General features: G+C 43.5%; 1 protein-coding gene across 1 annotated transcript; it reads left to right on the top strand.

Moving 5' to 3' along the window:
- Positions 1–1,457: 1,457 nt before the first annotated feature.
- smg5 (SMG5 nonsense mediated mRNA decay factor) lies at positions 1,458–20,753 on the top strand. The gene is made up of 22 exons (XM_070835239.1): positions 1,458–1,868; positions 2,280–2,378; positions 3,799–3,922; positions 4,609–4,765; positions 6,523–6,612; positions 6,971–7,060; positions 8,034–8,112; positions 8,207–8,332; positions 9,427–9,495; positions 9,992–10,218; positions 10,853–10,990; positions 11,356–12,267; positions 12,419–12,588; positions 12,670–12,745; positions 13,496–13,671; positions 15,119–15,277; positions 15,510–15,569; positions 15,659–15,818; positions 17,686–17,776; positions 17,972–18,046; positions 18,139–18,277; positions 19,204–20,753. Exons 1-22 carry the CDS (start codon positions 1,804–1,806, stop codon positions 19,285–19,287), a joined length of 3,366 nt encoding a protein of 1,121 aa, XP_070691340.1. The 5' UTR covers positions 1,458–1,803; the 3' UTR covers positions 19,288–20,753.
- Positions 20,754–26,185: the final 5,432 nt, after the last annotated feature.

Genomic DNA, 26,185 nt, shown 5'->3' with positions numbered 1-26,185 from the left:
GTTGGCAAGTTCTGAGTTTGGACAGAGTACAAAAAAATAACACAATGGAGGAGCAATAGAGGGTTCATGCTGTGTAAACAGAACAAACAGAGCTGAGAGTTCCACCTCAACCTGCTCCAGACCTGAACATCAAATACGTTCATGTAATTATTCTGCCAGGTTAAACTCAATATTCATGCCACAATGTCAAACTATGTACATAAATCTGTTTTGTTTTTTCAAGTGTATTTATATCAAAACTACATGGAACACCAATAAAACATGACATAATGAACCAGTACCTCACCAAAACTACATTTTTCCACCAAACTGATTTACATCTTTCAGTGATACCCTTCATCATCATTTCTCATACCAATATCCTGGTCCACAGTGAGGAAATACATAAAAATACATTACATTTAGAAAGCAATGATCTTAAACATCACATTTCCAGGAACAGAATAATCTATGATCTTCATAGACCTCTATGGGCAACCAGGAGGAATTACAACAGCAGAGTCGATAGTGGCTTCGGTCACTGTGCCATGGGGGGACTAAAGTCTTAATAGTAGGCTAAAAATAATTCTGTCAGCAACGGTTTTTTTCATCAACCCCATGTCCTTCATAAGGCAACAAAGACAATGAAGACATGCAAATGATGGAGGAATCAAGCAAAATTGGGAACTGTAAAGAACTGATTTTCTTTAGGACACAACCGTAAGGATATTTGCATATATACAGTAAGCAGAGGAGTGAAGGATCAGAGGCCTAACCAGGCAAAATAAATGAAAATGCCTGTGTGGGTGGTCTTTAATACATTTGTGATATTTTGTAAGTGTTGTGATCAATGCTCACCATTGGCAGCATGGTGGTGTGGTGATTAGCACTGTTGCCTCACTGCAAGAAGATTCCAGGTTCAAATCCTCTGGCAGGTTTGAACCTTGAACCTTCTGTGTGGAGTTTGCCTGTTCTGCCTGAGCTTGAGTGGGTTTTCTCCAGATACTCCGGCTTCCTCCCACAGCCCAATGACATGCAGGTTAGGTTAATTGGTGACTCTAAATTGCCTGTGGTTGTGTGTCTGGATGTGTTGGCCCTGTGATTGACTGGCGACTGGTCCAGGTTGCACCCTGCCTCTTGCCCAATGTCAGGTGGGATTGGCTCCCAAATACAGTATATAAATACAGTACTAGAAGTATTTCATAGAAGTTTTCACATGCAGAACACGGAAAGTGATCATTTCTCATTTCACCATCTTAACTAGATTCCCCACAAACTACATAATGCTTAATTAAAGATATTTAAGTGTGTGGTGTTTGTCTGAAATGTATTTTTTTGGGTCGAATTTATAATTTGAAGGGGCAGGAAATAGTTTCATCAAGACTGAATGGAATAGGGGGATGTGAAGACTACCTGGCAACCCCTGCTTAATCCGTTGAGTGTTCTGTAGTCTCGCGATATTCAGGCGGTCACTGCCTGATAGGAATAATGGCCGCCTTCGTAGCAATGGCTGGAACAGGGAACAACACAAGAAGCATATTAGAGCGTTTTAGCTGACCAGGAAGAACTAAACGTACCGGGCGCCCCCTCCTACCCGGTTTTCTGAACGAATGGGTAGAGGGGGTCTTGCCATAGAAGACAAGACACGAAAGAGACTCGGAGGGAAAGGAAGGAAAGCTAACAGTACCTTCATAGCTAGCGCTAGCTGGCTATCAACACAGTTGTCACTGCCGGGGAACAAACCCGAGTAGCCCTGACAACTGTGTGTCGGAAACAGCGACTAAACGCTGGAGCGTGTGATCAAACGACTGGCTTCTCGCTAATATGAGTGGACCGGGACAGGACAGCGAGCCAGAGGCGAAAGTCCTTCTCATCAAGCGGCTTTACAGGTAAGTTGGCGAGGCCGTTTTGCGTGGCTAACCATGGTGCTAATTGAGCTTTTATTGTGCTGGCTAGCTCAGCGCTAGCCAATCAGTGTTTGCTAGCACTAGAAAGGGTCCATGTATTCTCCAATTCAGCAACCTGTCACGACAATGAGTGGCCCAACACCCCTGCACACTCGTCGGCGTAACGGCGGCGAAACGTGCCCGGGCGGGCATCATGCTTTGAATTAGCATATCAGGTCATGATTTTGCGGCATTTGTCACATCCGAAATGAAACCGTGAGGATTTCGGTTACTAGCATGATAACCCCCCAAATTTGAGATAGCATGCCTTACCGACCGGTGAATGTGTAGCTCACAGCGCTAATCTTGTCATTGTGCTAACGCTTTTGCTCTCTACCGCCCAACGCTACCCAGGGCTGTGGTGGAGTCTGTGCACAAGCTGGATGTCATCATCGGCAGCAAAGCATCCTACAGAGAGGTCTTCAAGCCGGAGAACATCAGCCTTCGCAACAAGTATGTCCAGCTGCCTCAGCCTTGTGTGTGTGTGTGTGTGAGTGTGTGTGAGTGTGAGTGAGTGAGTGAGTGAGGCAGGGGTGTAACGTAAACCTCATGGTCTGCAGGCAGTCTAAGTATCATCCGGCCAGTTGTTCTGAACATAACTCTCAACAAGAATAGCGCATCCAGACCAGCCACATGTGCTTCAGTGCATCAGTGAGAAATATTGATCTCCTGCAGATCAAACAAAAGCAATAGTCACACTCCTTTTTCCTCAGTCTTAGAGCCTGAGAGCAGGACTGCAGTTGTTATTTTCATACTGGATACAATGAACCCAAAGCTCAACAAGAGGAAGAGAAAGTTGGAGCTAAAAGTGCGATGTGTACAGACAGAGACAGAGGAGATGGTATCTCATTCAGCTCAGTGGAGCCTGGCTGGCCTGTTACTGTGATCAGGGTTGTGTACTGAGCTTAAATGATTGGCTGATTAATTAAGCAGACAGAAAATGATTCAGCTTTTACTTTGATAATTAGTAATTGTCATCTTTCAAATAAAGATGCCAAACCTTTGCCAGTTCCAGCTTACAATAGTGCACTGAATATCATTGGGTTTTGGATGGATGGGCTGAGAAGATGTCACCTTGGCCTCTAGGGAATTGTAATCAATTAATCAGGGAAGTATGATCCATAGATAATGAGGAATAATGGTTTGTTGCCCGTGTTTACATACTACAAGGACATCCCAGACCCAAACTGAATGTGGCAGGAGGGATCTGATTCTAGTGCACATGTTTTGTTGCTACACCTGTACTCACATGTTGTGGATACTGTCCACCAGTTCCCACAATACATCATGTTGTGTTAGAGCTGTAGTCAGACGTTGTACTTCACTTGCAGATTTGATAATTGAGCACCTCAGTTCAAGCTGAGCTTTTTCTTAGTTGTATTATCATCTTTGGCATTAAAGAATAGCTGAACGAAGCAGAGAAGTGCCTCTCCAAAGAAGAGATGATGAGAAATACTGCATTAACATAATCTTGTCATCTGCCACTCACACAAAGTGTGGACTGAGATTTCACATTCTTCTGGTGAACATTTCTGCCTTCTGAATGAGTTTACACCGTCTATATGAGTCACAGAGCAGTATGCTAATTAGTGATGAGAGGCACTTATTCTTTTTGGATAGAACAAGAATCATTCGTTGTCATGAATGTAATGTGTATGAAGTAGGGCTGCAACTAATAATTACTGATGAATTTCTGTATATTTTTCATTATAATGTGTACAAGGCTGTATTCTGCAAGGTGTTTCTGTTCCGCGTAGCCCCACCTGTTCATGTGAAACTAGGTTGACTCATTGGTCCACCTGTCAAACTGGTGACCCAACTACTTCCTTAACATATGCATGTGTGTATCTGTTTTGCTTTCTTGTGTTTTCAGGCTGAGGGAGCTGTGTGTGAAGCTGATGTTCCTCCACCCTGTCGATTACGGCCGTAAGGCTGAGGAACTGCTCTGGAGGAAGGTTTACTATGAGGTCATCCAGGTTATCAAGACCAACAAGAAGGTAACTGGCCCTGCAGCTCTTTGCACGTGTATGGCCGACCAGTCTTTTTGTTGGCGGCAGGCCTGACGTTCAGTCTCAGATGCTTGTGATCTTACATACTAAAAATTTAGTTGAAAGTTTCTTTCAAACAAAAACCGTTTTGAGGTTAAGAAGTCTCCTCTTAAAGGAGAACTCCTCTGATTTTCCACATTAAAGTCTGTTCACAGATTTGGGGAGAACTAGTGCATATGTAAGAATAGTTGTCTAAAGCTAGTGGCTACACGAGCTGCTGCTTGCATAACTAATTTGAATCTCTAAAACAGTAAGAGTTGCATTGTGGGTAATATAGGCATTGTGGTTTGACAAGGAGGAAGTAAAAAAAAAAAAGACTATTTCTGGATCTGCTGCATCAATTTGGATCCTTTTTTTAGGAGTTCTCTTGTAAACTTGCACTTTCCTCATAATATTCAATAGCTTGCCTGTTTTAATATTGATTTTTTTTTTTTCCTTAAGGATTGTGTTTCTTAGCTGTTTGTTTGCATTAAATGTTTCCCCATAGCTAGTATTTTATTACATGTTTACTGTTCCATACTTTTGTGCCTTTTTGATCCTCATTGAATCAACATTAGCTACATAGATTGTGTTTATTACTGTTTTTCTGATCACATCTCTACTGTCTTGGCTTCCCTCTCTTCGCTAAACTGTAGCACATCCACAGCCGCAGCGCTCTGGAGTGTGCCTACCGTACACACCTGATCGCTGGAGTGGGTTTCTACCAGCACCTGCTGCTCTACATCCAGTCACATTACCAGCTGGAGCTGCAGGACTGCATCGACTGGACCCACGTCACAGACCCACTGATCGGTCAGATGCGCAAAACACAAATTCACACACAGACATAGATTTAGAACATTCGAACACGCAACAGCAACACATAATCTCTTACTAAATGTTTGTCAGTAGGATGTGTAACATTCACAGGCACAAAAACAGCCTGCTTGTCCAACTTTTGGAGGTCTTGATTGAATTAGGAAGTCTTGGTCTGTTATAGCCCTTTTTCACTAAGGACATCTAACAAGTCACAATGGGGAAAAGCACAGGTGTGAGTAATGAAATGAATTATGGCTGAATTCTATTTAGCTGTGTCGGTTTTACTATCCAGGTATAGTGGTGCTGTGTGCTGGTTCACTTTAATGGCTAACTAGAGCAATAGAATAGATCTGAGCCGTCGCTAACCTCTCCCTCTCTCATAACAACTCCAAATGTTTGCTGTGATAAAAGCCTGCCTATCTCTACCTGCACATGGCGGCTACCTCGCTCGACTGCTGCGGCTCACACACGTGTGGTGTCCTCACAGCGTTGTCAGTCACATTGAGTTTGCCTTTTGTTTTGTCAATGGCCATCAAATAAATTCCAGATGGTGATCGAAGGCACTCACCATCTGTTTTTCAGGTGAATTGTACAGCATTTAATGTCCCCTTGTTTCTGTTTACGAACATCACATAACCTTGTTGACTAGCATATCCGTGCCACCACCTAGATAGCTATGCTGATTGGACGAATACTTCACGTGGCTCTTCCTTGGGTGACATCTTGTAAACAGTACAATGTGAGCTGTAGCCAGCGACGTGGTGGATGAGGAGATTGCACCAAAGAAGAACTCGATGACAGTGGCATGGGAATGGTCTGGTTAGGCAGTATCAGATAGTTCCCAAGCCAAAAGTATCTGTAAACTAAACCTATACAGCAAACCTATTCGACCACCTTAAACAGAAAGCACCCAAAAGAGCATGCCGACAGTGCAGCGATGAAAAGAGGTTACTGAGGCGGTCACATTCTAGTTAGCGAACGATAGGGGGGGGGTTTAGAGAAAAGGTTGTAATTTAGATTATGGATTGTGATTAAATAGATTGTGACAGTATTTTTTTTTGATCACCCATAACTTGAAGGTTTGACCTCATTTGAAATGAACGGTGTGATCGCACCATGGCCTTTACAGCAGGTGTTTATGTGTCCATCGTATGAATTCAGTCCGTATCAGATGTTCATGTTCCTTTGCACTATGCAAAGCAGACAAATAGGTGGAGGAGTGCCAAGTCAGTCTATTGTCAGCACACAGAAAGAGGCAGGTGCAGGGTCACCCGGCGCACTGTGGAGCCTTTACTCGTCCTTTGCCTTGGATGGGCTTGGCTTCCACTCTGCGGTTTGATTGGCTCGGGTGTTTGCAAACACAAAGCACAGATTTCATGTACTTAGAGGTGAAAGTCCTATTGGGCCCTCCACAGGGGCTAAATACCGGGGGTAAACAGGGTCTGTAATCCTGTCGTCCAATGAAGTGAAAATTAATCTCATCAAGAAATCTCACCAATACATGGTGTCTTCCTGGCCTCCCAGAACAAAAGCTCTTTTGGACATTAACACCCCAGGGACAGAGAAGCAGTGCTTCGTGTAATATCCAGGTGCTGCCTCTAACATTCGGACTCGATGCTGTTTTGCAAATTATTGCTTCGCTGGAATTTAAGCTGGTTCGTCTGTTACATAACTCTAAGTCATTTCAGTAAGTGCTGCAGCTAAATGCTTGAAATGAAAAGAAAAAAGCATTGTGTAAATGTTCTCCGCAGGCCGAAAGAAACCAGTGTCAGCCACCCCCAAGGAGATGGAGTGGGCACAGATGGCCTGTCATCGCTGTCTGGTCTACCTTGGAGATCTAGGTAATAACATGATAATAGAACATGCAATTAATTCATCTCACTACCCAGCTTGTAGAGGTGTGAGACAGCTTGTGTGTGTCATTCAGCGTGGAATGTTTTGGCTTAGCTATAAAGTATATTTGGCAGAAGGCTGTGTGGTTGGTTTAGACTCATGTGATACAGAGATATTAGTGTTTTGAGTAGTTTTACTTTAATATACTGAAAGTTACGAAAGGAAATGAGTCGCTTTTGGCTTTTTTTATGTCCCACAACTTGTTTCTCTCACCTTGTATTTATATCACAAGCAAAGGATGTGTTTTCTTGTTCTTACCGTTTATTTTTACATTTTATTGTATTGTAATGATCGTTTCCTCTGCAGCCCGTTACCAAAATGAACTTGCCGGAGTCGAGGCAGAGCAGCTGGCAGAAAGGTTTTATCATCAGGCCCTGTCCGTCATGCCACACGTAGGTGAGTCACTCTAAGCTGTTCCTATGGACAGAGGGAACTGGGTAAGGTTTGTGTTTTTTGGGCTGGGAGAATGGTGGAGATGCTTTTTTCCAAAAAGCTGTGAAAATGCTTTCAGACGTGATTCTTTCAGTAGCCAGAGTGCTCAGAAGAGGGAAAAGGGGCTATTGAAGATGGGCACTGACAAATACTAGTTCTCTCTATGATGTTATTGTGGAAGAAAGTGATCACAAATGCACTGTGTCCAAATACCACTTAAAGGGATAGTTTAATGTTTTATCAAATGAGCTTAGTGGCTTGCTTACAGACAGTTGGATCCATACGGCTCACTTCTGCACAGTAATTATTTAGGTAGTGCCAGCAGGCAGTTAGCTGGAAACACCTAGTTTGGCTCTGTCCAAAGGTAACAAAATCCACCTACCAGCAGCCCTAAAACTCACTAATGAACATATTATTATGTGGTCTTTGTTTAATCTATACGAGAGTGTAAAAACTATTTCATTCGTGGTTTACACAGCGCTGTGTGCCAAACTTCGTCTCGGCCGTGAGCAGTAACGTGTAACCTGGATTCTTCACTGGCCATTTTATACATTATTACTATTGTTGTTGATTTTGCTCTAGGGTGTTTGTACAGATTGATAAAATAGGCAACATGTTATTAGCTATAGGTAGGTGGAATAGGTGCTGATAGGTGGAATTTGTACATTGGCCAGAGTCAGATTTGTAGCTTTAGTGGGTTTACTGATTCATTTGTGAACGTGGGTTGAATTGGGCCACAAAAGGGAGCATTACTACAGTTCTGCTGGAGTTATCTGTGGTCTCCAAACCGGTAACATTGTGGCATGCATCATCTTTGGGTTTTTTAGTAGATCACTTCTTCTGCACAGTGAACATTAGGTAATTTTTCCCCATCAAGCAACTTCAAAAACTAATGTTAACTTGTTGCACATTTCTTCACCCACTCTCCTGTCTGCAGGAATGCCCTTTAACCAACTGGGCACACTGGCAGGGAGCAAGTTCTACAATGTTGAAGCAACCTACTACTACCTACGCTGGTAAGGACCGCTCGTTTACAGTTACATGTGATGTTAGCTATTGAACCGCAACCCAGTAAGCTCAGACTACTAACTGATATTTCATCGGTGCTAGCATCCAATCAGACGCCCCCTTTGAGGGCGCCTATGGCAACCTGAAGCGCCTGTTCGACAAAGCTGCCAAGATGTACCACCAAGTGAAGAAGCAGGAAATGAAGAAGCTGTCTCCATCACGACAAAGGTGAGGAGGATTCACAGGCTTTCAGACGCCCTGTAATGAAAATAAGCAGGACCATTTCTGGAGACCAAACGAGTCCCGAAAGACTTGTGTGGAAGCTCATACCATTTCAAACCATTTTAAGTCCCTGGAGTTCATTCTTTGTGTGTCTCTTTAGTTTCTCTGTAAATTAAAATGTGCTCACTTGTATTTTGGTTCACAGTTGGACCACTGCAGCCCAAGTCTTTCTGATATTAATTTAATTTGATTTCCAGTGTTGTGTACACTCAGGTCCACATGTTCCTCTGAAACCTCCTTAGATCATGAGCCCTCTCTGGACAGCAGTAGTAGTAACAATGGTTTTTAGTGGCTTGCCTGGTAAAAATCAGTGTGAAACAAGCAGAATATTGTGACTTCACTGTGCTGACATCCCAGAGCAATTTTAATCTAGATCTAATCCAATCTTTAATCACATAATTACCAACTTGCTTGCCTGCCATTTGGCGCTCTAACCGGCAGTGGGATGAAGCAGCATCTCTCTGCAGATGGGATTAGATAATTGATGATCCCTGTGGGGAAATTAGATTGTTGAAGTAACAGGAATCAGTGGGAGTAAAAAAAAACAAATATGCACACAAATGAAGGAGCATAGGAGATAAGGAGATAAGGAGATAATGCCTGATGTGTAGATGGAAGGAAACCTCTGGAAAAGAGTGTAGATTTACATCATGTCATGTTGGTTGTCCATTATAGTGTCCAAAAGAAGACTTGATGATTTGTATGTTTGATGGTACATTTGCACAGTTTTACAAAGGGATTATTTAGATTACTGCTAGTTTACTGCTGCAAATGAGATCAAGAAAATCTTTTACCAGCTGGATAGAAATCATTTGTTTTGTCTCACTTACATGGAAATTACTTTGCACTATTATAACGAGTTACTTTGTGACCTGAAGAGGTGCTGTTTTTGCTTGGATTATTTTAGCATAAGCACAATGCCTCTAAAACAAGTAACTACTAAATAGATTTCTGTGCTTTGGTTAAGAGAGATGTCTGTATGAAGATGTCTGTTATCTACGCCTTCCATAATTGTGCTGTTTGTGCTTTTTTTTCTGCAGATCAAAAGACATTAAGCGCCTCCTGGTGAGCTTCATGTACCTTCAGAGCCTGCTGCAGCCCAAGAACAGGTACATGATCTCCTGACTTGCACCGTACTGTTCCTCCACTGTTGCAGAACCAGTCCACAGCTCAGGGTTATAGTATTTGTAACCACCTTATTACTATGTTAAGAATAGATCATCCCAGCCTGTTACGCATGTTTAATTATTGTCAAATGAAGTAAATGATAGTATCTAACCTCCTACCTACTCCACTGATATCAAAGTCAAATATTTGGTTTTATGTAATGCGAACAGAGGTTAACAGTATCCGGCAAACACAGCATGTTGATTCTTGGAGTTTACTGCGTTTAAAACTGTTCAAACAAACCGGTATAAATACCAATAAAATGTACTTGGAGTTCATGAGCGACTATGGAGGACAGCATCATGAAACCCGGTTGCCCTCCTTGCTCCTCTGAGCTTCTTCAGTGTTAACCTGGGATCATTCATTGTGTTGTGCTTACCCTGTACTTTGAACGCATCCCTCATTTGTATTGTCGCCCCCTCCTCTGTGTGCATGTAGTCTAATGGAGACGGAGCTGACGTCGCTCTGCCAGTCAGTGCTGGAGGACTTCAACCTGGTGTTGTTCTACCTGCCACCACCGACACATGGTGGTGCCCACCCCTCCCCCAGCGAGGAGGAGGAGGAGCAGCAGCACGCTGACAGCTCCTGCCCCGTGCTTCCCGACACCCTCGTATTCAAGATGGTGGTCACGTGTCTGATGGTGGTGCACAGCCTGAAGAGGGGAGGTTAGTGTTAGTGTGACGTCAAGGCTGCTCTAAAATGTTTGTATTTATTATATATTTATTTTGATAATTCATTAATAACAGAGTAGTGAACAGACAGTAACTTTTTTTCTTTCTTTCAATGTCCTTTTTAAAAGATTTAAGTCTAGAACAGATGATTATCGGAATGATTAGTTTAACAGGAAGAAACCAGAACCAGACGGACGGCTGTACAGATGACTAGCCAAACAGGCCACACAAGATACCCACTAAATACCCACATATTTCTAACCATCACAAGACAACGATCTGAATGACTAACCTGAAAAATAAATCTGATTTAGCAGCAAATATTATTTTTCTTTAACAAATGAATTTAACAAAAGAATATATTTGTCTCTGTAGTGAACAAACTGTCAAAACACATCCTTGACATTTTCATACTTTTTAATGTTTAATCATTTCTGTTTAATGTACTTTTTGATTTATCGGCTGACTTCTGCACAGATAGCACTATATGTACAGTGAGCTAATATTAGCCAATTAATTGGATTATACAGCCCTGGGGAGTGCTGTCCTGTGGCAGTGACAGCATTCCCCATAAAAAAAAAAAAATTACACATTTCAAATGTTAATGGTTTCTCTACTGTGTCTATAGGATCAAAGCAGTACAGTGCATCCATAGCGTTTACTCTGGCGCTGTTCTCTCATCTGGTGAACCACGTCAACATCCGGCTGCAGGCTGAACTGGAGGAAGCGGAGAGCCAGGTGCCTCCACTTCATAGTGACGCCACAGGTGAGAGAGGAGATCCCTGTCTCTGTATATATTGAGAGGGAAAGGAGCACAAATGCAACTGCCTGTCAGTTCAAGGCTAATATTGAGGCGTCACTCCCGCCGTATCCCTAATCAGCAGCATCTTTTACGATCAAAATGCTGCTCTTTGTGGTTTAGAATGTAATCTTTAGGGAAAACCTCAGCAGTATGTTGCGTTTTTACAAGTCAAGAGCAATTTAAAGTTGAACACAGTCGCTCTGTCTGACTTGCTCTTTCAGGAACAACCCAAGGGGAATATTTGTTTTGAAATGTGAAATATATTAAAACATCCTGAATGAAAATAAAAAAGGCAGTGATTTTGTTTTGTTCTTCCTTCTCTTATTCAGATGACCCGGAGATGAGGGATTTGTCAGTTCCACCGACGGATCGCCTTGATGAGAAGCCTTTGCAGAATGGCTCCCTAGAGCAAGATGACGAGGAGGAGAAGGACGAAGATGGCAGCGAAAGGGTTGGCGCCAAAAAGCACAGCAGTGAGGAAGAACAGCGCAAGTTGGAGGAAGAGAAACAGAGACAGAAGAAGAAGTACACGCGCCTCTCTAGACTCCGTAGACGCCGCTGTGCCCGCAAGGACACTCGAGGAGAGGATGAAAGTGACCTGAGCGAAGGCTTTGAGAGCGAAGAGGATGAAGACGACGATGACGAAAGGAGGGGTCACGCTGATTCAACAGGTGACGCCACAACAGGAACCTCGCCCAATCCTCCATCTAATAGGAAGGAGACTAAGAGAGACCACCTGGGTGAGGAGGGCAGCTGGGGGAGTGGCTCCGAGGAGGAGGAGGAAGGAGGGACAGCATTCGATGTGGAGACCGACTCGGACATGAACAGCCAGGAGTCCCGATCGGACCTGGAAGACATAGAGGACACGGAAAACTCGGACAACTTGGAGGGTCAGGCGCGGGAGCAGCAGGACGAAGAGGAGGAGGACGACCAACCCAAGGAGGAAGGAGGCGACAGGGACGGTGACACCCCTCCGACCACCAACGGGCCTCTCATGCCCAGCGACTCCAGCATCAGCAGTAACCTCCAGGCCATGTCCTCACAACTCTTCCAGGCAAAGCGCTGCTTCCGCCTGGCGCCAACCTTCAGCAACATGTTGCTGAGGCCTCAAGCCTCATCTTCCTCGGGTGTTCCCACCCCTACTGATGCCTCTGCGCCCCCCTCGCAAGAGACACCCCCCCCTCCTGGGGATTTGCCCTGCGACATAAACCCTAGTACTGCCAACGGAACAAATGAAAATGGTAATGTGCCTGTTCCCTCAGTGTTACATATAGTCTGGGAGTTTTCTTGTTCATCTGTTCCTTTTTTAATGGATTCACACACACCCCCAAAATCATGCTCATCTTTTCAAACTTCTCTTATTGCTTTTCTTTGTTCCGTCACCTCCTGTAGACTTGGACTCTGATTCAGAAGGCAGCCAACACAGCACTCAATCAGTACATAGTGAGAAAACCCTCTTAGAGAAGCTGGAGATCCTGACCAATCAGGGGTTGATCCAGGTGGTGAAGGTCTTTATTGACTGGCTAAGGACAAACACCGACATAATTCTCATGTGTGCACAGGTGAGGAGGCAGAATGTCCCGCTTTGTCTATGAAACAGTGACATTTTCTGAGTATATTGAACAAACTGGTTCTCTCTGCAGAGTTCTCAGAGCCTGTGGAACCGACTGTCTGTGCTGCTCAACCTGCTACCAGATGGCAGCAAGATGCTCGAGGCTGGTGAGTTACTGACAGACTGCGCCGTATCCTGCGCCTGTTGTTTAGCTCAGTAGGCACAGGATGGCACAACAATGTCTAGGTTTTTATTTCCACTGGGTCCACTAATAACAAAGTGTCCTTTGACATAATGGATGCAGACTTTTATAGCACGTACATCTTATGTTCTATTCCTGTATTTTATATTTTGTCCTAGTAATGTCTTAGGTTGTCTTTTTCATATTTCTTATTTTTCTTGTGTGGCTTTCTTTCATACATTTTGTACGAGAGTTGTTGGAGGGAGCTTGAGAATAAGAATTTCATTGTCAAAGACTGCTTAACTGTAATTGTTGTGCAAATGACAAAGAACTTTTTTTGCTAAATATAGAGCTAGCCTGGCTCTGTGCAAAGGTAAATAGCTTAGTTACAGCTTTATATTCAGTGTGTAGCCATGACGTGTAACTCTCGCCAAAGAAAAGAAATAACTGTATTTCCTTCCAATCATTGGTCAAAGATCAGTTCAATCCAATTTCCTTTATAAGTAATTAAGTTTTTATCATTCATCATCTTTATATTTTTCCTGTAGTCATGTTATTCTGTCCATATCTCCGGGCTCTGATCTCATCCCTGTACTATGTGCACTCACTTAACATACAGTGCTGATACTGGACGCTCACACTGGATATTTGTCTCCCCGTGTGATGTTTTACACTCTCATGACTGTGTTCCGAGTCTCCTGCCCCTTTTATTTATTCATCCGCTTGCATTCTGCAGAGCTGGGGCTGAACGCAGAGGTGACAGAGCTGCTAAATGAGTGTGAGCAGCCCGGCTTGGTCCAGAGTCTGCTGCTGCCTGAGGATTTGGCTCTGCGACACCTACCTGCTCTCAACGTAGCTCACCGCCGCCTTGATTTTGCTCGCCGCAACCCGTCCCTCAGCCCCCTACAGGAGGTACACACACAAGCACGCACAAGCACGCACAATAAGCTTTGTTAGAAACACTGGCCATCAGCTCCACCACGTGAATACGAAGGGTTTGGAGTCAGAATGCAGGAAAACAACATTTCTCCCGACATCAAATTTGACACCTTTCATGCAACGTTCTCCTGGTTTGGTGGGATATTCCTGATTAAAATACGAGTCTCTGATTGGTTATGGATTAAAGACAGGAACATGTACCATCACACTTTCACCCACGTGAAGGCGCTATTACACAAGGAAACTACATTATAGAAGGGAAAGTCCTGCCAACCTGTACCTCGCCTGTGCACATCTGTTCTTAGCACGGTGATGCCCTGATATACAGAGACTCCCTCAGAAAACCCTTCAGTAACAAGCCCAGTTACACATATGCTCAGGTATGCACAGATCAAAATGATTTACCTCTCTTATGGCTGTATGCTTGGATATATTTGCTTTCCGATCATCAGCACTTCAAGTTTTGTAGGATTTAAAATGAACACACACAGGTTATGCAAGTAATAAATATACTGTGATTGAAATAAACACATCTGGGTTATACATTCATTGTGTAAATAACACATTTTCCTTCAACATTAATTATTTTCAGTGGACACAACGTAAATACATTCTGAAATTTCGTGACCGACACACACTCTTCAAGAGCTTCTCTGACTGTGCAGTGTGTGCTGGCAAATCACCTTCTCCATCATCTGCAGTGTTAATAAATACTAACTGGCACTGTTGCTGTGTCCAGTCCAGACTAGTGTGTGGGAAACAGAGGGATAATGAACAGCAAAACCCGCCTCACACCTGCATTCATTGATTTTTTTTGTTTTGTTTTTTTGGGGCACAACAAGCTTTAATCACTACACTGACTAATTATCACCTTTATGAAGTTGTTGTGGTGAACATGTTGGTTATTTATACATCCAGCAGACAAGGAGCAACATTTGCATTTATTAGAACTCGTGTTTCTGGCCACCCAACTAGTATAACTCCAATACTCACTCCTTTTAGCTCTGCTTTCCTCTCCACCAACTCTTGAGGGACACAATGTTGTTACTATATAGGTACAGAGACACACATGTGCCCTTGGCTGCACAGGATACTGGGGTCCAACACAATCTAACATGATATTTTATCATGCAGTATGCATGACATAAAAAAAACCCGGCCGGTAGCGCAGTGGATAATTGCGTATGCCAACGGCCTGGGGAACCCGGGTTCGACTCCCTCCCAGTCCCGGCTACCAAAAATGGGCGAGAGTTGCGTCAGGAAGGGCATCCGGTGTAAAAAACTAACGCCAAAATCTACACGCGGACCATCCACTGTGGCGACCCCGGAAGGGAGCAGCCAGAAAAAGGACAACAACAACATGCATGACATAAAAAAGCCTTCAGACATGAAAACGTGTTCTTCTTTTTCTCTCCTCCAGTGTGTGGTGCGTGTGTGTTGCATCCGCAGCTTTGGCCACTTCCTAACCAATCTCCAGGGCAACGTGTTGCATTTCAACCCGGAGGCGGGCATCTTCACCAGCATCAGCCAGTCTGAGCAGGATAATCTGGTGCAGCAGGCCAAGGCCCAGTTCAAGATGGTGAGCGACATCTGAACAGTGACCAGAAGAGCCACAGGGGGCCTGTACCCAGTCAAGTCCCATTATTCTGTGGGCCCTTTAGACAGTGGAAATGCTGTTGTTGTGTAACTGCCGACCCAAATAAATGTGAACAATGTTCAATAAATGGACCTGGAACCAAAATGGTTTTTACTTGTGAGCAAAGCAGCTGCCTCTTTGGTGTTGACTCTCCTCTTTATCTTTATTTGTTCAGGCTGAAGAGGAGGCTCGTCGAAATCGCTTAATGAGGGATATGGCCCAGCTTCGACTGCAGGTTTAAAAGCCGAATATAAGCAGCACGTGTTACAATAATGAGGTAATATCAGCGGCTTTCTTACCACAGTGTCTCTCTTTTCCTTGCAGTTGGAGGTGTCACAGCTAGAGGGCAGCCTTCAGCAGCCTAAGGCCCAGTCGTCCATGTCCCCGTACCTGGTGCCAGACACGGCTGCTCTCTGCCAACACCTGAACCTCATCCGGCAGCTGGCCAGCAGCGGCTGCTTCATCATCATCATCCCACGGACAGGTCCGTGCACTGCCTCAACCTAATCTCACATAATGTTACCTGATTAGATCTGACACCAACTGTATCCAAGGCAATATACACACATACACTACTCCCAAAAAGTTAGGGATATTCGGCTTTCAGGTGAAATTTCAGGATGAACCTAAAATGCATTCTAACCTTTCCAGGTGAACTTAATGTGACCTTCTCTAAACTTTTGAATGCACATGTCCAACTGTTCAGTGTCTCAGTACTTTCTGCACCAGTTGCTGTTCTCTAACAAGAAGCTTAACAGCAACATTCACAACAGGTTTGATCCATGAATCCACCAATACATTTCCTGCTTCAGTTAGAATTGGTATTTAAACAGTCCTCCTCATCCTGCTGTTCACATTCTGACATCATGAGACCAAGACGACACCTAACAGTTGATCAGCAGCACCTCAACACTGGAGGCTTCAAACAGGAAGTCCTCAGACGGAGGTGTTCACTGAGCTTAGAGGGTCACAGAGTGTCATCAGGAGGTTGTAACAGTGATACAGAGACTGGAAGAGTCACAGAAAGGAGAGGAGTGGACGTCCTTTGGCCACATCCCAATTTATTGAGACACTGAAAATGTTTTGTTGTGGTATACCCACCACTGTTGTTAGATTTTCTTTCAATAAATTGTTTAAGATGAATAAAACTACCATTGCATGCTTCTACTTAAATGCCCTACTTTCATGATATAATATCACTGTAGCATTCACTTTTTACATTTTCCATATATTTCACCTGAAAGTCGAATATCCCTTACTTTTTGTGAGTAGTGTATGTATATGGTTTGAAAAGTCAAAGAAAAAGGGTTTTGTTTCCTCATAAAAGGCTTTAGAAAGTCCTAAATCTAATGTACAATTCTATTTTCATTATTCTCCCTTTACTTTCCTAGACAGGGGTGCTGGTCATATCATGTGTTTTTACCTGTTGGCAGGCTTTTTATTTCAAAAACTTGAATGAATTATTATGCAGGTCCAGGTGGCATTAATCAAATCTATTATCATTACGAATTATTGTTAAATACTGAAGGGAGGTACAGAAAAAAGGGACATAATAGTAAGTGAATCCTGGCCATTTCATCCCCACAGGTTTTCCTTCACACAGATATTAAATTGTATTCTAGGCGATATCAAAAAGGTCTTACAGAGTCTTACATTTATCTCTGGGAAATCGGACGACACCCTGATATACACAAACTCATGGCTGGACACAAGTTTAATGTAAAATAAGGGCAATTATTCTACATATATATGTTGGTGCAGAGTATAATGTCACCCTTTATTGTAAGTGTCTGTGTTTTGCTGTTGATTTCAATGCGCAAAACTACAAAGATTATAGAAGACATGTTGATGCTCAGTTATCAGTCAAGCTGTGAACTGACAGAAAAGTCGTTAAGAAAATTTATAGTGCAAAATACCATGAATTTGTTAGTTTCAGTCCCTCAAATGTGAGAATTTGCTGATTTTTGTCATTGTCAACAAGCTATAAGACGTTACCCTGGACTCTTGGAACTTGTGGCATTTTTCACTATTATTTGATATTGTATAGACTAAACAGTTAGCAGACCAGAGTAGTTGCAGCCCTAAACATGTCACTAGTGGTGTGACAGCTCTGGTTTGAAGACACTTGATTCTCATGATGCACCAAGCTGCCGTCTGAGGCACAGAAACGAAATGTGTAAGTCCAACAACACTCAACCTGTGCAGTGACGTAAAATCAAAATAAGTGACATTTTAGTTTCGGTACTAATTATTTTTCTTTTCACAACTGATTTGTGTTCCACCTGAGTCAGTCTGTTTACCGGCAGGACTCTTTGCTCAGGTGCTTAATCTGAACGACTTCTGTGTTGTAGTTATTGATGGACTTGACAGATTGAAGAAGGAAAACGCGGGAGCGAGGGATGGAATCCGCTTCCTGGAGTCTGAATTTCGCAAAGGCAACAGGTGGGTGTTTGTGTGACTAGTGTGGTGACTGATGGAGCGTCATGCTGCACTTTCATAGGGGGAGGGTGTAAAATGCGCTTGTGTGTTATACGTGTTTTGTTTCTGAAGATATGTTGAACACAAACCTCACCTTTAGACCATTAAACTCTTATTTTGGAGGATTTCTTAGATATGCTGTATCACACCCTTCTGCAGGTACATCCGCTGCCAGAAGGAGTCGGGTCGAAGTTTTGAAAGAGATAAACTGAAACGTCAGGACGTGGAAGCCTGGTAAACGTCACTTACCTCTCCTTGTTTTCTAAAATGCTTCCAGGATTAGTGTGTTGCGGTGTGTTTAGGTCGGCCCTCTTTTTGGTTTGTAGGCATTTGTACAAGATGGTGGACAGTTGTCGTCAGCTAACGGTCTCCCAGAGCAACGGAGATGAAGATACAGCCGGCATGGTGACCATTCTCACAGGCCATCAGGTGGAAGAGCTTTGCACTCAGTCAGCAGCAATGAAGGTCAGTCACTCTCTGTATTCCCTTTCATGACAGACAAACACAGCAAACACTGATTTACCACCAACGCCACTGAAGTTTGATAGATTTCAGTTTCTGCTATTTTTGCCACAGTGCCGTCTTCACTGGACTGTTTCTCGCTGCTCTGTCCCTGTTCCATAATACACAACAACAAATCTTTGGGGGTTTTTGTATCAAATTTAATCAAAGGCAGAACGAGTGCGATTTGTTGGTGGCAATTTGTAAACACAACATTGGCTCCTCCTCCCCGGCTGGGGCGCTCGCCAGCAGGCGAAAGCCAACGTCGGCTTCACTTGTACTGGAACAGGCTTTGTCTGCTTGGCGTGGTCTATAGTTTTAGAAATGTTTTTAAATTGCTGTGTCTGCCATTTTTGTAACTCCCTCTTGGAAGTGTGCTTACGATGTGGTCGCCATTGGCTGGGGGCTACACACCCAAAAACGTCTCAAACACAGCAAAATGAGAAAAGCCACACAGAGAGAGCTACAGACACCGGCGAGAGTGAGGGCAAGAGTGAGGGCAAGAGTGAGGGCAAGAGTGAGGATCGAGAGGGATTACTTTTGCATGAACTTATACTTTTTTTTTTTTTAGAAATAATTGTAGTTTGCCTTCTAAGGAAATAAATATTAATAATAATAATAATACATTTTATTTATATGCGCCTTTCAAGGCACTCAAGGAATATTCAGTCAATTTCACATCTTCATGACACAGATGGATTCCACAGTGATTTTTATGTGGCTGGCTGATTTGATGAAAACACGGGATGATAATGATTTCATGCATCATCAGAAACGTTTGCACTGGCTGTAAAGATGTCGTGTCTAAAAATGTCTCCAAACGCATCATGTCTTGTATTTATTTGCATGTCTGTTTTTTTTTTTTTGTTTTTTTTTTCCCTCCCTGCCAGTCGGCGATGCAGGCGGCGGGCTCGGCGGGCATGGAGCTGAAGAACATCGTGGAGTTCTACCGGCAGTGGAAGGAGATTGGCTGAGAGGTCCAACGGGGGCAGCTGTCGGCGCTGCGAACAGCTGATCGATCACAACACTCGCTCCCTCTCTCTCTCTCCCACTCTTTTGCTCTGTGTGTATCTGCGTCTCCAAAGGCAAAAACCAACTCAAAAGAAAGCTTAACCGAAGGAAAGAGTTAAAGCTTAGAGGGGTGGAAAAGTTAAAACAGTGGAGTAAAAAAAAAAAAAGAGAAAAGCGAGCGAAACGGCGCTATAAGAAACAGCAGATCCCCCCACCTCCCACTCCCAATCCTAAACAGAAAGAGTGACCCCTGGTGGTCGGGGTGAGGAAACGGTGGGGAAACGCTACACAACTTTTAAGTGCCCCTGGTTCACACCCTAACCAGGATTACACTGTATATGTTAGCAAACGAGTACATACGTGTCGAGAGAGAAACCGCACACATGAACACATTCATGCTCAGATGAATCCATATAGATATTTAGAGCAGTGGTTTGGATTTCCGCTCCCTCCTTCCCTTTCCCCTCAGTCTGTATTTGAGAAACACGGTTAAGAATGCGTGTGTGGTAGGGCTGCGTTTTGGAAAGTCGAGGGTGTATGACGACAACTTTAAGATGGAGCAAACGCGCTCTGTCCACCTGACACCCGAGGCCTCCAGCCTTACAACATAGACCAGGCTTCTCATAGCTCATAGTCCTCTAGGAAGATCTTGAGGAAGATAAATGTACACTTCTCCAGGATCGGTTTCTTTCCTCCGTGGCTTTTTTTTTTTTTTTTTTTTTTTATTATTATTTCATTTGGTTTTGTTTTTCTTTCTTTGCGGTGTACTTTTGTGACCAGTGACTTATGTATTGTGCTATCTCTGTATGAGAAGAGAAAAGGAAAAAAAAGAAACATGACAGGTGTTGCCCTGTTGAAAGGTTTTAATTTGGATTTTATTTTTGTACCCAAATGATGTTTATTTTGCTTTTTGTAAGCTGAAACTGAATGATATATGCAAGAATGTTTAAGGGAAAGGGAAGGGTTTGTTGTCGTGCGTTGATCTACCGAACAAGTCCTTTAGTTCTGAAAATTAAAAAAAAACAAAAAACATGTAATCCAGAATTTATTTAACAAGGTGTCATGTTAGAGGAAGGAGGGAGGCAGAGGCTGGTTAGCCCCATGTTGTAGCTAGTCATCAAGGAGGCTCAAAAAAAAAAAGGGGCCAGCTGTCTTTCCCAGAGGAATGTGGGTTGTGTTTGGACCCCTATAAACTCCTAAAATGTATCCCATCTACATCACCATCTCCATAGTGACTGTCCCATCATGCACAGTGCAAAAGAAAACCAGTATATGTGTGTGGCCATGCATTGAACAATAAAAAGAAACTCATGTAAGATGATGACTTCCTTCCTCCTCTGTGCCACTCGGCCTCTTCTCATTGTCCGAATCATGATTAGTGCTGCAATGGCCAGTCAGTGAGTTGATCGACAGGAAACTAATTGGCAAATCTGATGATCAATTAAATGAGCACATGCTGCTCCAACTGGACTTCTTGAATCGTATATTATTCTCTAAATGTGACCTTATAAAAGGACCCCCCCCCCCCCCCCTAGTTTTTGTTTCTTTTCCACAAAGTCTGCTTTACCAAATCTGAGCATGGAGTTTCAAAGATGTGTCCATTTACCAGGCACGTAGTGTCTTACTAAAGATGCAGTTGCATTGTGGGAAATGTAGGACCCAGAGTTTGTGGGGCTCTTAGCATGCTGGGGACTAAAAGTCTGGATATCTTGACCTCAGCTGCATCATTTTGGCTGTTCTTTTTTAAGTCTCTCGCACATCTTCAGACTAAGTGGGCTGGTTTGTTTGTTTCATTGCACATATGTTACAGGACACATAAGGGATGATGTCATGATAATGAAGGGCTTATTTTGCGACAGTCACCAGCTCGATGGTCATTATCTCACGTTACATGGCTGCTTGCTGAAGAAGTCAATAATTTTGCACAAAATATTCCATCCTTCCTGATGGAGGAACATTTTGTCAACTAAATTTGCCACATCGCTTCCTGCAGATTGATGCGGTCAGAGCAGAACGGTGTCCATAGCAACGGTGTGCTGTACAAAAATAAGACAGCAGAATGCTGTAACTGACCAATCACAATCAAGCATTCAGCAAAGCCCTGTAATAATCTAATAGACAACAACAACAACAACCAGGATTGAAGGCCACATGATAGATTATACATATCCACCTTTTATATACCTAGAAATAAGTAAGTATATATAAAAATGATAGACTACAAAATAAAACGTGAGCAATTCAACTTTAGTGCCACTTTAATCATAAAAGTCATTTGTAAATCAATATATTTGCAGATTTCAACTTCTCACATGTAGATTTGCTATTTGATATGATTCTAAACTGAAAATCAGTGTTTGGGACTGTAAATTGAACTAAACAGGCGTTTTTCACTTTTTCTGAAAGAAAAAGCAACTATCTGACTAAAGAACTGACCGATGAAAATTGCAAAGCAGTAGGATGCAACCTCAGTGTCTACCCTGAATCTAAAACCACCTTAGTGACCTGAACCCTCTCAACTCCTCATGTGAAGTCTGTGCAGAGCCTCTGCCTCCCCTCTCAAACTAGGTCTCCATGTCCCATTCTCTCTCTCTCTCTCTCTCTCTCTCTCTCTTTTTTTTTTTTTTCCTCCTCCATCTCTTGTGTTCCTGTGTGTCCCGGGCCTCATGCCCACCACTGACCGAGCACACAGAATGACCAATCCCCTGGCAGCAGGGTCAGTGCCACCCCAGCAGAAGACGACTGGCACTGGTGCTGGCCCATTTTTTGCTTGGTAAGGGGGTTGGGAAACCTCACTGACCCAAGGCAAAATCCTCTTTCTGTGAGCCCATGAAGCTGTGGGGCTGCAGGGACTTCAGAGAGGGCGGACTGGGCTGCTGGGACAGGATGACAGGTTTAAACAAACAAAACACCCATCAGTTCGTTTTCTAAGTTGGTTTTGAAGCGCCTGTGATCTGTCTGAGAAATGTCCATGCAGGGGTCTGTGCTCGCGGTGAGGAAATGCCTCGCCTGCCTGGAATTCATGCGTAAGTAACATCTCAGTATTTTGTCTTTTTGGCATGTTTGGACTCCACATGTGCGCCGCATTAATCACTTTCTGGTGCAAAATCCCTTGGAAATGGGAATGCGTTTGGTTCACAATGAATGCCAAGCATGTTTGCTTTTATGTAAGAGTTGCTGGAGCTCTTGTCCTCTCTGCCTTGTCTCCCCAAAGTGAAAAGCGAGGCTTATGTCTTTGCCACATCCAATGGAAAAAAGCCTCAGCCCTGAGGGTGGGATTTCGGCGTTGGGGGGGACCAGGCGGTGTTTTTATTCGGTTGCCGCAGGAATGTGTAGAGGAGGAGACGGGGGCTGGCACAATAGGGACGGGCCCAACTGGGGGAATTATTATGGAAGTCTAATTTTTACATTCCCAGAGAATACTCTCTTCACCTATTTTTGCCCTCTCCGCGCTCCGGAACCTCTCCATCCGAGCCTGCGATGATCCCATCGGGCGCATCAAGCTGAAAGGTCAGACCAGGTTTCTGTGTGTCCTGCTGTGACCTGCGTTAGTTTGGCAGCAGTTCTCCATCACAGCAGCGCAGTTCCACCAACCGTGACTAAGTGTTTCTCTATCTAAAAACTATCCGGTGTTTCACGAAACTCACTCCCTTTCTTCTGCACAAGAGAGCCCGGGGGGTTTACGCGTAAAAGTCGCCTCCCATTTATTGGAACTGAGGATGTTTTTGCCAAAAAATGACTTCCGAAGCACTCGGAGATCTTTACTGGCTGCTGTCTCACTTCTAAATAATAAACAGGCTCATATAAGGAGGGGGGGGGGGTTGAGCCTGTCATGCGCTATGGCGCAGTACATGTGCTGTTGTTTTATCGGGCTTTGTTTACGCGCGTCCATTCAGGCATGTCCATTACAAGACGACTATTTTGGCATTTTCCCATTGAGTTACAGTTGTATTTTTAAATCTTTCACTCTTACTATTAGGTTCCATGTTGTCTTTTGTTGTGCAGAGTAACAAATGAATTACAATTTGATGCACTCTCAGTTCACTTTAGTATTTCCATTTCTGCTACTTCACTACCTCTGCTAGACCACAGGTTGGAGAGGAAATGACCCTTTTGTTTTTTATCCACTGCGTTTATTCCAAAGTTTTGACATATGAACTTTAATATGACAGGCAGACAGAATATGAGGCACTGGATCACATTTATTACATAATGAAGTCAGTCAGGTCCACATTTACCAACAATAACGTGAGAATTAACAGTTAAACTCTGTTCCTGATAATCCAAAAAAAATAGAACATATAATAATGTAGCAGTGAAAATTCTCTTCTGCATAGTGAACACTTGTACTGTTGATGCTACATATACATTTTGATCTTATGTTTTCATTTTTACTTAAGTAAATCTTATTATCTAATCTAATTATTAAGTGAAGGTTTTCTTCCTCCGCTGAGATTTATAACTATTTTTGACATTATTATTAGAAACTTAGAAACGAAATAAAGGAATATATAGAAGAGAATCAGATAAAACTAAGGAAGCTAAAACATTAGAATCATAATCAAATAACCGAGAGGCTAACTTTAATGGAGCCATTTGAAAGAAAATCCTGTGTTTGAGCCCCTGATTTCCTCAGAAAACTTATTCCAGAGACTAACAGCAGATGCTACGCCATGTTTCAGTCTAAGTCTTCATCTCAGAGGAATAAGAAGACAAACATGGAGGAACATGTGCAGGAGACATACAGAGAGCTTTGGGCAGAAGGTCCTTCTGGCTCCAAAGTAATCACAATAACTTTGTCGTCACGACGCCGACCGGGAGCCAGTGCAGACACGCCGCCATGTGTGAAACACGGCACCGGCTCTTTCCAACAGTACAACTGGAACAACTGGATACACTCTTAATTATTCAAAGTGATTCAGATGGTTTGGATCAGGAGGGAATTAGGGTGTGTTTGGGATTCATCATATTTTTGACTGTGACTCACTGTTTTTTAAAAGTTAAAATCAGTGACTTCTATTGCCAAGAACAATGATTCATGGGTAATAACTGCATGGCATGATGTAGATCTGGAATCAGCCAGAAGATCCTGAGCCAGTAGTCCAGTTTTGAGCCTGCAATTTGATATCTGTTTGATTGAGCGAACAAATTGAGATGTATTGGTAAATGTGGGGAGGGATGGGGGTCACTGAACTGTGGTGAGGTGGTGCTGTTGTCAGGTTACACTGACGGTGTGGAACTCAAATATCTTTATTGTCCCGCGAGTGTTTACATCACACCGCTCTGCGTTTGGATGAACTCGGACCAGACAAACAGGACCTCTGCAGAAATGTGACGGGGTAGACAGTTGTGTTGACACAAGCTGGATGTTTGTCCTGTGCCGAGTAAAACAGGATGTCCTCCCCGCTCAGTCAGACAAAGGAGGATCCCCACAGGTTCACGTGCGGGCTCCCGTTCATCAGAGCCACGTGATGTATTAGAAGTAAGTCAAAGGCAACTGGACTGTGTCGATGTCGAGTAACTTCCTCATGAGATCATCACTGTCACGAGCCCTCACGAGCATCACTACCTGATGAATTACCACGGAATGTGTTACAGATATTCATGGTTCCCAGAGGATACATCTGTATGACCTGCTTTTCCTCCAGTGGGCTTGTGGTCGATATGTATGCCCCTGCTGAGGTAACTAGGACTAGTAACTAATAACACCTTCTCTCTCTGCGTTGCTTTCGTGTGTCAACCTGCTGATGGCATCAGGGGATCACCAAATTCAGTAGGATTCATCCTCTGGGGACCATGAAGGTTTACACGGGTCGGTTTTTGAATGGCGTCTAGCATTTTGGGCCCAAGAGGACCCAGAGTACGATTGGCCATCAGTGGTGGAAAGTGAATTTACTCAAGTACTGCAGTACAGTAGCCTAGAAGAAGTTTGTGGTACTTAATCTTTATCTCCATGTGTGCTACTGTATACTACCACTCTACTATATCTTAGAGGGAAGGATCATACTTTAGCATTTATTTGAAAGCTTTAGTTACTTTGCAGATTCTGATTATTAATACAAAATATAATCAAAAATTAAATTTTGATGTATCATTACAGATGCACCAGAATTTAGATTAGCTTCACTTTTAGCTCCACACTATAACACTATGGCCACATGTGGGTCTGTAACAGCTCCACACTGTGACACTATGGCCACATGTCGGTCTGTAACAGCTCCACACTATGACACTATGGCCACATGTCGGTCTGTAACAGCTCCACACTATAACACTATGGCCACATGTCGGTCTGTAACAGCTCCACACTATGACACTATGGCCACATGTCGGTCTGTAACAGCTCCACACTATGACACTATGGCCACATGTGGGTCTGTAACAGCTCCACACTATGACACTATGGCCACATGTGGGTCTGTAACAGCTCCACACTATGACACTATGGCCACATGTGGGTCTGTAACAGCTCCACACTATGACACTATGGCCACATGTGGGTCCTGTAACAGCTCCACACTATGACACTATGGCCACATGTGGGTCTGTAACAGCTCCACACTATAACACTATGGCCACATGTGGGTCCTGTAACAGCTCCACACTATGACACTATGGCCACATGTCGGTCTGTAACAGCTCCACACTATGACACTATGGCCACATGTGGGTCCTGTAACAGCTCCACACTATGACACTATGGCCACATGTGGGTCTGTAACAGCTCCACACTATGACACTATGGCCACATGTGGGTCCTGTAACAGCTCCACACTATGACACTATGGCCACATGTGGGTCTGTAACAGCTCCACACTATGACACTATGGCCACATGTGGGTCTGTAACAGCTCCACACTA

This window comes from Pempheris klunzingeri, chromosome 8, assembly GCF_042242105.1.
Source record: "Pempheris klunzingeri isolate RE-2024b chromosome 8, fPemKlu1.hap1, whole genome shotgun sequence".
Taxonomy (NCBI): domain Eukaryota; kingdom Metazoa; phylum Chordata; class Actinopteri; order Acropomatiformes; family Pempheridae; genus Pempheris; species Pempheris klunzingeri.
Note: the sequence above shows the minus strand (reverse complement) of the source record. Positions and strands in the feature narration are given on the sequence as shown.